Source organism: Dermacentor variabilis, chromosome 2, assembly GCF_050947875.1.
Source record: "Dermacentor variabilis isolate Ectoservices chromosome 2, ASM5094787v1, whole genome shotgun sequence".
In the NCBI taxonomy this organism is placed as follows: Eukaryota; Metazoa; Arthropoda; class Arachnida; order Ixodida; family Ixodidae; genus Dermacentor; species Dermacentor variabilis.
In genome coordinates this window covers 22,504,458-22,517,957 of record NC_134569.1, presented here as the reverse complement: position 1 = coordinate 22,517,957, position 13,500 = coordinate 22,504,458, and the positions used below count along the sequence as shown (strand labels likewise).

The window sequence follows — 13,500 nt, the reverse complement described above, 5'->3', positions numbered from 1 at the left end:
GGGCAAATCGGCAATGCTGACCAAATGCCAGTTTACTTGGACATGCCATTGCCCCTCACCGTGCCCGAAAAGGGCTCTAAACAAGTTTATGTCCGGTCCATTGGCAACGAGAAAATGCGAGTTATCGTCATGTTGTCGTGCACGGCAGACGGACGCAAGCTTCAGCCCTATGTCATTTTCATGCGCAAGACAGTGCCTAAAGGTGAAGAGCTGCCAAAATATGTGGTCATGAGATGCCATGAGAGAGGCTGGATGAACGAGAATCTTGTGCTCGACGGGATAAAGTCTGTCTGGTGCAGGCGGCCCGGCGCACTGTTGTCGTTCCCGTCCATCCTTGTGCTTGACGAATTTCGTTGCCATTTGCTGATTCGGTGAAGAGGCTGTTGCGTGAATCTGGCACTGAACTTGTCGTTATCTCGGGTGGGATAACGTCTCAGCTGCAGCCTTTAGATGTTTACATGAACAAGCCGTTCAAGGACGCGGTCAAGCGGTGTTACACAGATTGTATGCGCTCAGGTGAGCCTGCAGTGATGCCGACCGGGCGGCTGAAGCGGGCTTCGCCAGCCGCGCTATGCAAGTGGATTGTGGACACATGGGCCAGCATACCAGAGGACCTTGTGCGCTGTGCATTCAAGAAATGAGGCATCTCAAACGCGCTCGATGGCACAGAGGATGAGTAGCTCTGGGAAGATATGTCCGACAAAGAACTATCCGAAGAGAGCACAGCTGAGGAAGACTGATTGAAGTGCAGAGTGCAATTTAAATAAATGTTTTCGTCGAGTTTTCCTAACTCGTATTATACGCGGATAAAACTCTTTTATTCCATTTGGTGCCCCAAAAATTTCACCTCGTACTATATGAGGGTTTTTACGGTACTTCTTTTTGGAGATTGTGTCACTGCAACACAGCAGTGATGGACTTGGCAGGAACCATAGAGCAGTAGGGAAGCTGAAGCCTGCCAACACAATAACTCAAACATACCACTACTAGCTACCAATGGGCTAATAAGTTATACCACTTGCCGACTGGATTCTTGTCCTGCTAAACATAACTAGAACAATTGAATTATCTTGAAGATCAGTGCAAGCACATAAGCAAAGGGGGACTGCATTTGTTGACACAGTTAAGCTGTGGTTTACCAATTCTGCCAAGCCTACAACCTTCTGAGCTTCAGCACTGTTTGGTGCTGCAGTATGGGTGACAACATAAATGACTATCATGTTGAGACATTGACCGCACAGATCACGTAAAAAAAACTGAGTGAGACACTGAAATGTCTCAACTTTATGTCTCCCTTACGCATTGACTTTATAGAGTTGGTGGCAATGCTGTAGAGTGCTAAACAATTGAGCAGGCTAAAAAAATTCAGGCATCCAAAAATATTAGTCAAGCTATTGTATTCATATACTTTGGTACTGCATAAATGTAATTTATAATGCAGCTAAACTTATTTTTCTCTGTAGTGCCCCTTTACAAACAGATGATGACACTGCTCACAATATACCTGCATAAGCTTGCAGCAACGAGTGCCTTAGTTTGGAGCACTGCTCAAACAAACGATGATTGTCAGCGATACTTCCTTCCACTCCATTTTATTTTTTGATCTAGCATGCCATGAGAGAGATGGCTGAGCTGTTCCAAGAGAGCGAGCAGTGCCATATGAGGACATATGAGTTGCGGATCACTATCATTGCGACCACCACGCTGACCACTATCATTCACCAGGCAGCTAGGCACAAGCGCATATGCTATGAAACGACCAGCTGAGTTTGGATAACTTGGACTTGGATTACAAAACTATGAGGACACCTAAACACTTCTTATGAGTTGCGAATGTGAAAGCATTAATTTCCAATTGAATGCGGCTGAGTGGTCCTTTGGGTTTTGCACTGTGAGTAATGTGTTCGAGTTTGCTGTGGGGTATGTTATAGAGTTTAGTGGTCAAATTAGAGTGGGCTACTTTTTTGTACAGTTTCTACATTAGCATGTTGGCTATAGACAGGAATCATTTGAACAATACTGCTGAGAAATCAAGGATGTCGCATGCGATTGATGTCCTGCGTGAGTGACTGAGTAAGCACCAGTGGCCACCAAGAGAGGCAGGCACGTGCGGCAGCTAAGCCTATTGGGGGTGAGAGAAAAAAAAATTGGAGGACGCTTAAGCTTTGCCTTCAAGAGTGGAACGCGACAGCGTTCCCGTCGACCTGCCAAGGGGTGTAAGACAATGGGCTACGGTGCAGCGACTACGCGCCCCGCATCGGACGCGGTGAGCGTCGAGCAACGCAGCGTTCGGCGCAACAACGAAATGTGTGCCTGAGCAAGCGATGCCCGCCTGAGCCTTAGAAACAGCTCGTTTCTAAGGCAACACCGCGTTCACTAGAGGCGCTTTTGTACCGCTTCGAAGCATCGAACTCGTGGCTCAGTGGTAACGTCTCCGTCTCACACTCCGGAGACCCTGGTTCGATTCCCACCCAGCCCATCTTGGAAGTTGCTTTTTATTTATGAAGTGCCTGCCATGATTTATCGCTCACGGCCAACGCCGCGGACGCCGACGACACCGGCTTTTCAGCGACACGAGCTCCTTAACGCTATCGCGTTAAAATGAACTGACACCGGCTACCGAGAGTGTGACAGCAGCACCTGCACGTGTGCGTCTCATGACTACTTCGCAGACGACAACTTGTCTTGACCCACGGCATTGCAGTGCCGCATCTGTTCCACCAAGGTGTGCTGGTGATGTAGTGTCCCTTCATGCAACACTTCGTGTGCTAGGGTGGCAGCGGTTTAGTGATGCGAGTTTTGCTGCTACAGATGCCAGCTTTTTCGCTGAATGGGCCATTTTATGCTATTGCATCCATAAGTATCCATCCCGAAAACCAAATACTAGTCCATCTAATCACTCAGTTAGGCAACATTGTGTTCCTTACATGGTAGCTATGCCTGATCTAGACTTATGCCTCAAGTGAAATGTCGCTAACAAACCAGACGTATGCACTAGTTTTGAAGAGAGCTCTTGCAGTGATGTGCACCTGTGAGCACTTTCGAGTGCATGTGCTCAGTCCACAATTTCACACAAAGGGTGATGGTAAGTGATTGGTGCTTCTCCTCTCAACAAAATGCATTATCAAACTAATGCCTAGACCACCACGGTTTTGCCTGCATCTATGTCAATACAGTGCAGTCCACTTATAACGATACCACATATAACGATATATCGGTTATAACGATGGGTCGACATGAGAGTGTCATTTTATGCATTATGTCTATGGGGAAAAAAACCATTTATAATGATAGGTTGTTCACCGCATATAGGATATAATGATCAAAATTTTGCCATCCGGATGGCTTTTTCCGTGCAAAATACTCGTAACATTTGCGTTGCTTAGTTCCCTGAAACAAACGACGTCGAGACGAGGCGATGTTTACCTCCGTAAATTCGTATCTGCCACCATTACCACGCTGCGTGTCCCGCGCCGCTCGCACACCGGAGAGAGAGAGAGAGAGAGAGAGAGAGAGAGAGAGTGAGTGAGTGAGTGAGTGGTCCTGATCCCTTTTGACTCAGGGCAGGCGTTTGTTAACGCCACAGGAGATGCTCAGAGTACAAGAAGGAAAGAAAGGAAGGAGAGAAAGAACATAAAACACAGTTTTGTCAGTAACAGTCTGTGAGTCCATCTGGTTGGTCCGGTTTGTTGTATTCTAAGCTCCAGTCACCTCGGATTTCACCAAAGCCACGACAATCCAATCCGCCAGCGATGCCGGTTCAAGTCAGCGCGTCCCAGCTGTGTCGCTGCCTGGTCAGCCGTCTGTATTTTAGGAGCTCGTGTAGCTGAGGAGGTCGGCATCAGCGGCCACTCGCTGTGACTGGGTGGCTCTAGCCGGGCGATATCTGTCTGGGGGTTTCCTTCACCTATTCGGCTCGCCCGCCCAGTCGTTCCCACTGTTCTAGCCGGATCTTCGTAGTCTCGGCGCGTGCAGTTCGGTCCTCCTCGGTGAGACCAGTCAGCGCCAGGCTCTCAGCCAGGGGGCACGATCGGGGAACTGCGGGAAGTCTCGGACATTGTTGTAGCCCGTGGAGAAGGGTTTCTTCTGGTGCACCGCACAAGCGGCACGTCGGATCCACGCCGAATAGTTCGTGGCGGCGTTGGTTTGTGAGGAGAGCGCCTGTGCAGGCTTGAAACAGCAGGGCGCTTCCTCTATCTTCTCGGTAGTCTGGTGACGGGCATGGTTCTGGCTTGTGGTGGTAATATAGTGCCAGGCTTTGCTTTTTTGCCACTGTTGTGTGCCAATCGTTTTTTCAGCATCAGTGATTTTCTTGATGACTGCCTTGCGCCAATATGCCTCCGTCTTAGTGTCGTGTTGTTTTGAATTTTCGCTGTATTTCATGTCTAGGGACGTGTATTTCCGAATCCAAGCCGTCTTGATGTTTTTGTATCTTAGGTGTAGGTACATTCTGCTACTGTAATTTGTGTTTGCCATGAATTTGAGTCTGCCGGCATATTGTAATTTGGACTGCGCCTCCCTTGCCTCGTACAAGGACCAGCTCATTTCACCGCTTACTGCTGCATTTGCAGTGGCTACGTTGCCCCCTAGCAGCTAACGGCCTAGTTCTGTTTGGTGACACTCCAGGCATATTATGGTTTCACTGGAGTAGGCCAGCACATCGTCTGCGTATGTTGTTGCTGGTACTGCTACTCCCTTCCACAGTGTGCGTCCGACAGTGTATGGGTTGCATGAATGTCTGGCCAAGTGCCAGATGAGGCCTTTGAGGCTATTAGATTTTTTTACTAATGCATTTTGATGCGCATCCAGAAAGTTTGGTTGGTCACTGAGAGTTATGCCGAGGTATTTGTATTCCGATGTTTTTTTGACGAGGTTTCCTTGGAGGGTGAATTCATTGTTAGTGTTGCTGGTATTTATCCCCATCCACTGTGTTTTCTCAGTGTTAAACCTTAGCTAGTTGGCTCCTGTGACTTGGGAGCAGATGTCAAGCTGGTGTTCGAGGTCAGCTGCTGATTCTGCTAGCAGCACAATATTGTCCGCGAATGCCAGACATGAAATTTTGGTGTATTCTTCTTGTTTGTTGGTTGTTATCGTGGTCAGGCGGAGGCCTGGTCCTTCATTGTCTAATGTTTGGAGTAGTTGCGTGATGTATATGTTGAATAATGTTGGGGACAACAGGCATCCTTGTTTTAGTCCTATCTTTTGCTCGATTTTCTTCGACTTTAGTTCTTGCAGTGTATACACTGCTGTGCAATCCGTGTATAGGTTCTTGAGCAGGTCTATGCTTTTACAATCTATTCCATTGCTCAGTAGTTTTTGCCAAAGCCTTGAGTGGGGCACACCGTCATAGGCTCTTTCCATATCAAGGAAAGCGTTGATTTAGCAGATATAGGATATAGGATATATTTAGCGGATTTAGGATATAGCGTTGATTTTTCCTTATGTTTCATCTTCATAGCCTGGGTGAGAGTGAATATATGGTCACTTGTCCTGCGGTTCAGTCTGAAGCCGTTTTGAGACTCTGTGAATGTGCTATTTGTTTCACAGAACTTTTGTAGTCTTCTGTTGAGGATTGCGCTGAACAGCTTTTGTACGTTGCTCAGTATAGATATTGGGCGATATGAATTTAGTTGTTCAATTGGTTTTTCTTTGCCCTTGTGTATGAGGGTCACTTTTGCTTCTTTCCAAGCTGGTGGAATTTGACCCGAATCAAGGATGCTGTTGAAGTAGTCTAGTACTAGTACCTCTCTTGCTTTTGTCTTTAGTGCTTTTAGGAATTCGTTGGGGATATCATCAAGGCCTACTGATTTTTGGTTTTTAAGGTCGCTGGCGCTTCGTTTCAGTTCTGTTGTGGATATTGGGCTCAGGATGCTATGCTCTTTTTTTGTCCTCTTCATCTTATCAGTCGCTGTGTTTAATGGCTGTGGTGTGTGATCTTGTGGATTGTCTTGGAGTGTTTTGAAGTGTGATGTCAGGTATATTTCCATCTCTTCCTGTGTTTTCAAGACAAGTCCAGACGCAGTGTGTAGAGCAGTTTTCATTGTGGTCTCTTTTGATTGAAGAGAGTCAATATACATTTAGAACCTTTGACTGTAATGTTTTCGTTCCTTTATTATGTGGCTTTCTTGTTGTTTGAAGGTGGTGTCGACTTTTTTGGCTACTAAGTGTTTAACCTTTTGTTTCTGGTTTAAGTAGGCTTGCCATGCATTGGCTTTCTCAGTGGTTTCCTTTTCATGTGTATGGCTGTGTAGTCTGGATAGTCTTTTCCGTTCTGATATTTCTTCTTCAACTTCCTTGTCAAACCAGGGTGTTGGTCGTGTTCAGGTCGTCCCTTTTGTTTTGCCAATAGTTTTATCTGCCACTTTTAGACATTGTTCTATGAATTCTTCATAGGTCTGAGTGTTTTCTATTTTTTCTTCTAGCTGTGATGCGAACGCTTCCAATTTGTCTTTGTCTCTCATCTTCCAGTGTCTTGCTGTGTGTGTTGTCTTTTTGTTTTTTGTGCGAGGTGCAAGGGTACCTAGAAGTATTTTAATTCTATTGTGGTTGCTACCACAACTGTCTGTTTTGTCTTCGTCAATGTGCATTGATATTATTTGAATGTGTTGTGCGGTGGCGTATTTGTTGTATAGCAGATAGTCAATGGCTGATTTTTGAGTGTGTCGTGTCCACGTGTAGGTGCCTCGGCAGATAGGGTCTAGGTTTGCTATGGACAGGTGGCATTCTTCCACTAGTTTGCGGAAGCCCATTGCATCCTTTTCTTTGCCTTCAAGCTCCATTATATGGTAGTTGAAGTCGCCCAGGAGGGAAACAGGGTGTCCACTATATTTTTGTTGGATATCCTTAGTGATGCATTCATATATTTTTCTATTATATTCGTCTTCTTCAGATGTTGTAGCCATGTATATCACACACAGATATACACTGCATTTCTCTATTTTTAGTTTTATCCACATGTGTTCTTGACACGAATTTTGGTCCTCTCCAGTGATTTTCTGGGTGGCTTGTGCAAGGAATCCGACTCCTCCTCCACGTTTGGTACCCCTTTTTCTATTTTGGCCATACCATTCTAGACCGTTGTGTTTATAGGGCTCCTCGTCATCTCGAAGGTGTGTTTCAGTTAGCGCCACAAGATGCCGCTAGCTGCTTCATGCGCGTCGGCCACAGTCGCTCCGAAAGAGAGAGAGAGAAAAAAAAAAGCGACAAGCAAAGCGGCGCGGTGGCGCCCATCCCGCACTTAGTCTCTCTCTCTCGCGATAGCAGGCTGACACCACTGAAGCAGCGTGCGACCAATGGTACAACCCAGTTCGAAGATGGCACCGACAAAGCGTAACGCTGTGTCGCTTGACACAAAGATGGATATTTTGCCGGACTCTCAACGCGGCTTCAAGGTGAGCGCCCTCGTGAAGAAGTATGAGCTCGCCCTGTCGACGATATCAACCATCTTGAAAACCGGGAGCACCGCGATTGTGAAGGCAGGAGCTATCAGCGGCCATGCCGATCAGCGGAAAAGGGTTAGAGACCCTTTGTAAGCCGATGTTGAAGAGGTGCTTTACCAGTGGTTCATCACAACCCGCACGCATAATGTGCCTATTTGTGGGCAAATACTTGCCACCAAAGCGAAAAACTTTGCTTTTCTTCTGGGACGCCCAAATTTTGAGCCTGGGGGAGGCTGGATTCAGCGCTTTAAAGAGCAGCACGGAATCGTTTACAAAAACGTGGTAGGGGAAGCGGCGTCTTTGGACACAGAGGCAAAGCAGCAGTGGCTGCAGACAAAGCTGCCCGGCATGCTGGAGTGCTACGCGGAGAGGGACATATATAGTTGCAACGAAACTGCTCTGTTTTTTCAAATGTTGCCGTCGAAGACTCACGCTCTTAAAGGAGATTGATGCCCCGGCGGGAAGCACTCGAAGCTTAGGGTGACCGTGTTGCTGTGCGTTAGCATGGACGGGAGCCATCGTCTCAAGCCTTTCATGATTGGGCAATCAAAGAAGCCAACGTGCTTTAAGAATCAGCCCATCCCGGTCCGCTATCGCAGCAATAAGAAGGCGTGGATGACCCACGACCTGTTTGAAGAATGGCTGCTCGAGTTCGACAGTTTAATTGAAGGCCAAGGAAGAAAAGTAGCGTTGCTACTTGACAACTGTAGCGCACACAGCGTTAACCCGAAGCTAACATCTGTCGAATTGATGTTTCTGCCTCCCAATACTACGGCAGGCCTTCAGCCGTTGGACGCCGGCGTGATTGCCAACTTTAAAGTCCTGTATCGGCGGCGCATGCTAAAGTGGCTAATTTTAGCCATTGACCGTGCAGCTCCTGGCACGTCGGGTCATGCAGACGGGCCCCCTGACCTGAAGATCAGCCTTTTGAAAGCCGTGCGCTTCGTTTATGGTGCATGGTATGAAGTAAAGCAGTCAACCATATACAACTGCTTCAAAAAGGCGGGCTTTGTGCGTCAGGACGAACTTCCCCAACCCACTGAGACCAACACGGCGGAAGCCGCCGACATAACCGAGCTCTGGGAGCTCGTTCCTACTGATGACACAGGTGGTGCGTCGATGGAGGAGTTTTTGACTGCAGACAGTGCTGCGTCGTTCTGCGATGAGGTCACCGACGAGGCGATTGCCGAAAATGTGCTGTCTCGACAGACGGCAAAGTTGTGCGATGGTGGCGACGGCAGCAGCGACAGTGACAACGAGATTGACAGTGGCTCCTTCAGCCCGACCATGATGTCCACGCAAAGTGCACTGTCGTCGATCGAATCCCTGATTGACTTTATGCATGCTAAAGGATTGCTGCCAGTGTTCGCGCAGCAGCTGGAATCCTTGCACACCGCGGTTGTGAAGCTGAAGCTGCCGCAAAAGCAAGTGCAGATTTCGGACTACTTCGGCGCGCCTAACCCTTGACACGGTTATTGGCGCTAGAAATAAAGTTTGTTTTTCACAGCCTACTTTCTACATCATCTATTCTTTAGAGCAAGTAGCGAATTCGAGTTCAGAGATGCAGAGGTATGTTCCGCGTTTTTTTTTATAACTGCAGTCCAGATATAGCGATCATCGGTTATAACGATCATATTTTCGTTTTTCTCGATATCGTTATAAGTGGACTACACTGTATGAGTTCACAATTTTACCTGTGCAGGGCAAGTACATGCACAATGCAGATGTGTTGTCAAGGAAACCTCTACAGCTTGAAAATAAAAGTCTAGCATCAGTGGTGTACGAGTGAAAACTTTGGACAGCTGAACAGCTGCCAGCCTATGAAGACATGCTGAATAGGACAAGAGTTGAGCTCAAGAAAGATGCAAACATGTCCATGGTGATGCAATATTCAGTAACTAAGCGGCCAAAGTTAGACTCTCATGCATCATCATCATGATCATCATCAGCCTGGTTACGCCCACTGCAGGGCAAAGGCCTCTCCCATACTTCTCCAACAACCCCGGTCATGTACTAATTGTGGCCATGCCATGCCTGCAAACTTTTTAATCTCATCCGCCCACCTAACTTTCTGCCACCCCCTGCTACGCTTCCCTTCCCTTGGGATCCAGTCTGTAACCCTCAATGACCATCGGTTATCTTTCCTCCTCATTACATGTCCTGCCCATGCCCATTTCTTTTTCTTGATTTCAACTAAGATGTCATTAACTCGCGTTTGTTCCCTCACCCAATCTGCTCTTTTCTTATCCCTTAACGTTACACCTATCATTCTTCTTTCCATAGCTCGTTGCGCCGTCCTCAATTTGAGTAGAACCCTTTTCGTAAGCCTCCAGGTTTCTGCCCCGTAGGTGAGTACTGGTAAGACACAGCTATTATATACTTTTCTCTTGAGGGATAATGGCAACCTGCTGTTCATGATCTGAGAATGCCTGCCAAACGCACCCCAGCCCATTCTCATTCTTCTGATTATTTCCGTCTCATGATCCGGATCCGCCGTCACTACCTGCCCTAAGTAGATGTATTCCCTTACGACTTCCAGTGCCTCGCTGCCTATTGTAAATTGCTGTTCTCTCCCGAGACTGTTAAGCATTACTTTAGTTTTCTGCAGATTAATTTTTACACCCACTCTTCTGCTTTGCCTCTCCAGGTCAGTGAGCATGCATTGCAATTGGTCCCCTGAGTTACTAAGCAAGGCAATATCATCAGCGAATCGCAAGTTACTAAGGTATTCTCCATTAACTTTCATCCCCAATTTTTCCCAATCCAGGTCTCTGAATACCTCCTGTAAACACGCTGTGAATAGCATTGGAGATATCGCATCTCCCTGCCTGACGCCTTTCTTTATTGGGATTTTGTTGCTTGCTTTATGGAGGACTACGGTGGCTGTGGAGCCGCTATAGATATCTTCCAGTATTTTTACATACGGCTCGTCTACACTCTGATTCCGCAATGCCTCCATGACTACTGAGGTTTCGACAGAATCAAACACTTTCTCGTAATCAATGAAAGCTATATATAAGGGTTGGTTATATTCCGCACATTTCTCTATCACCTGATTGATAGTGTGAATATGATCTATTGTTGAGTAGCCTTTACGGAATCCTGCCTGGTCCTTTGCTTGACAGAAGTCTAAGGTGTTCCTGATTCTATTTGCGATTACCTTAGTAAATAGTTTGTAGGCAACGGACAGTAAGCTGATCGGTCTATAATTTTTCAAGTCTTTGACGTCCCCTTTCTTATGGATTAGGATTATGTTAGCGTTCTTCCAAGATTCCGGTACGCTCGAGGTCATGAGGCATTGCGTATACAGGGTGGCCAGTTTTTCTAGAACAATCTGTCCACCATCCTTCAACAAATCTGTTGTTACCTGGATGCAGGATGTATGCAAATATGAAAGTGTTGCTCAGGGGTAGTCCATCAAACTATAAGGACTTTTGCTCAGAGGTTCAAACCAGTCCATCCATCAAGACTATGCCAAGAAGTGCTTCAACAAATGCGCAATAAACACCAAGGCACTGCAACAATCTGGGCTTGATACTGAGAGTCCACATAACGACCTGTCAGCAGCAGCGACATGGAAGCTTTTGTGAGTAGATGTACGACCTGTGGAAGGTTTGATCCTGACTGAACCAGTGCACCAAACGCCCTATCTCAATCTATCGTGGCAATAATTGGCATAGATTTGTTTTGTTGCGAAGGGAAGGACTACACTGTAACTGTGCACTATTATTGGAAGTCTTTTGTTAGTCAAGCTCCAAGAAACACCAAACAAAGAATGTCGTCCACTATTTTTAACCAGTTATTTACTCATTTACTCAACCATTCCAGATGATGTGCTTCAGTCAGACAATGACCCTCCAGTCTATTTCAAAAAAAAATTCTGAGGGTATGGAGAGTAATATATATTGCCTGAAAGAGCCATTCGAACAGCAATAAATATGCTTTGGAATTTGAGCAACGATGCAGACAATCTTTTGGCACACAGAACAACTTCTTCAAACTAAAGATACTCTTTGCTGCAAATTTCTGAGGAGTCGATGATTGACAATGAATGACCCTATAATTTCAGGAATATTGGAACCAATGTGTGACTATGAGCGAAATATTGGCAAAGGAACAAGCTAAGGGAAAGACAAGAAGCCAGAGACGATAAAAGTTGTCACTAGACTCTTCCACTTTGGCATCCTGGCACCATTGTGTAAATCACGCAAGAGGCACAGCAGGAAAGAATGCTAATAAGGCCTGCAACTACCTTGAGATTATATATGTTGTGCACAAATATAAGAGAAATGTGTTTGTCACATGAGGAAACACCTTCAAGAGATCCCTTGGAAACACACTGCCCTTGTCACAACCTAAAGGACACTGGACAAGCTGGTCGCACCAGTTGCAGTGATAGAACAGTGAGATTACCGCAATGCCTGAACTTGTGAGGGAGACGCCTCATTGGGAGAAAAAAAAAAGTGCTGCATGTGGTCATACCAATGAAGGACCACGATCACCGCCACTGCCATGCCGCTCACTATCTTCAACTACGTAGCTAGGGATGATCGCATCTACTCTGTAACAACTGGCTATGCTCATAGTCTCTATAAGACTAGGTTTGGACTAACAACAATAGATATCAGTCCTGACACCAAGCATAAGCTATCGAATCCCTTGGTTATGCAACAGCAGTAAACCTGTGCTAAATGACTACCTTAAAATGTTTGGTATGGGCAGTTAAGATAAATAACTTGCTTACTTGTGGAAGCGGGCGAGAAAGTAACAGATCATTGATGCTGCCATTACAACAAGCGTCATCCAAAGGGGATTCTGAAACAGAAATAAGGACATGATTAACAAAATTTATGGTGACAGTTTTACAAAAATGTCATTCGCCCAAAATGCCAGGGTGCACTTCCATGATAACTGCTATGAACTTCCATCCTGCAACATCCGTTAACCTCTGGATATTGTGCAGTAATTACACAATGTAATGGCCTCAACAAAGCAATATCATTACTACAGACCAGAATTACAGGAAATTACTACAGTTAAACCTCAATATAACAAAGTTGGTAAAGTCAGTACTTAAATCATATGGAAATTTCATTATATTGAAATCCAAACATTTATGCAAGTAAGTACACTTGTTGATGAATTTCTCTTACACAGAAGGCACTGTAAAATTTTCTGAGTTACAGGGCAATTGAAAAAAATGAAGTACGATGAAAAAAATAATATATATATATACATATTGTTGAATTTGAGAGTTGGCGACGAAGTTATGGTTTTGTGCAGTGTTGACAATATCCTCACACTGGTGGTATGAAGCAATGTCTGCAATGCTTGTCCACAATACCACTGCGGCAGGTTGTGCTATTATGATGAGCACAGGCAGAGGGGAACAGATGCTGTGCCTGCCTCTTGCTTCAACGCGTCCCTGAAACTCGAGATCACAAAAGCTCCACAATTACATAATGCATTAGAAGCATAAATTGCTGGGCCAGTCGGTTCATGTTTAAAGTGGAAAAAAAAGAAAAGACTGTGAAAACCAAGACACAGGACCAGAAGAAAGCACACACACAGTTGCCAGCGACTGTGTGTGGGTGCGAATCCTTCTGGCCTACACTTGGATCAAACGTGGGCTCAGGGCCGTGGCTTCAGAGCCAGTGGCCAGCTGAGGCTCTCAGAGACGACACAAGATCCATTCAAGAGACAACATTTACTGGTTGTCACTAGCCTGAATAGGAAATATTTCTCATCATCCAATTGCTTGTCACAGGAACTGAAACATATCAGAGCTTGTGTACAACTAACTTAATTCAGTCCAATGGAAGGGCCTGCTTAGACAAACGCGAAACACCCTAGTACCTATTGTGGGCATATTTGCATCAGCCATTGGTATTGTTCTTCCATATTTGAAATCTATGGCGATAGGTCTATGTTGAGCCTCCTGTACGAGGGTGCGGCTCAACATGGCGATCATTGCGATTGGCAAACCAACATGATACATAAGCTTTGTGTTTCGGCGCAGGCTCTCTGCCCGGTCAAGCAGTAACATCAGGGCATAAAAGGA

General features: G+C 45.9%; 1 protein-coding gene across 1 annotated transcript in view; it reads right to left on the bottom strand.

The window, feature by feature from the left end:
* Nucleotides 1-13,500, bottom strand: part of LOC142571496 (uncharacterized) — a 44,524-nt gene that overhangs the window by 15,276 nt on the left and 15,748 nt on the right. The window contains exon 6 of the mRNA XM_075679897.1: nucleotides 12,184-12,254. Coding sequence (XP_075536012.1) covers nucleotides 12,184-12,254 — 71 coding nt within the window. The remainder of the gene's footprint in view (nucleotides 1-12,183; nucleotides 12,255-13,500) is intronic.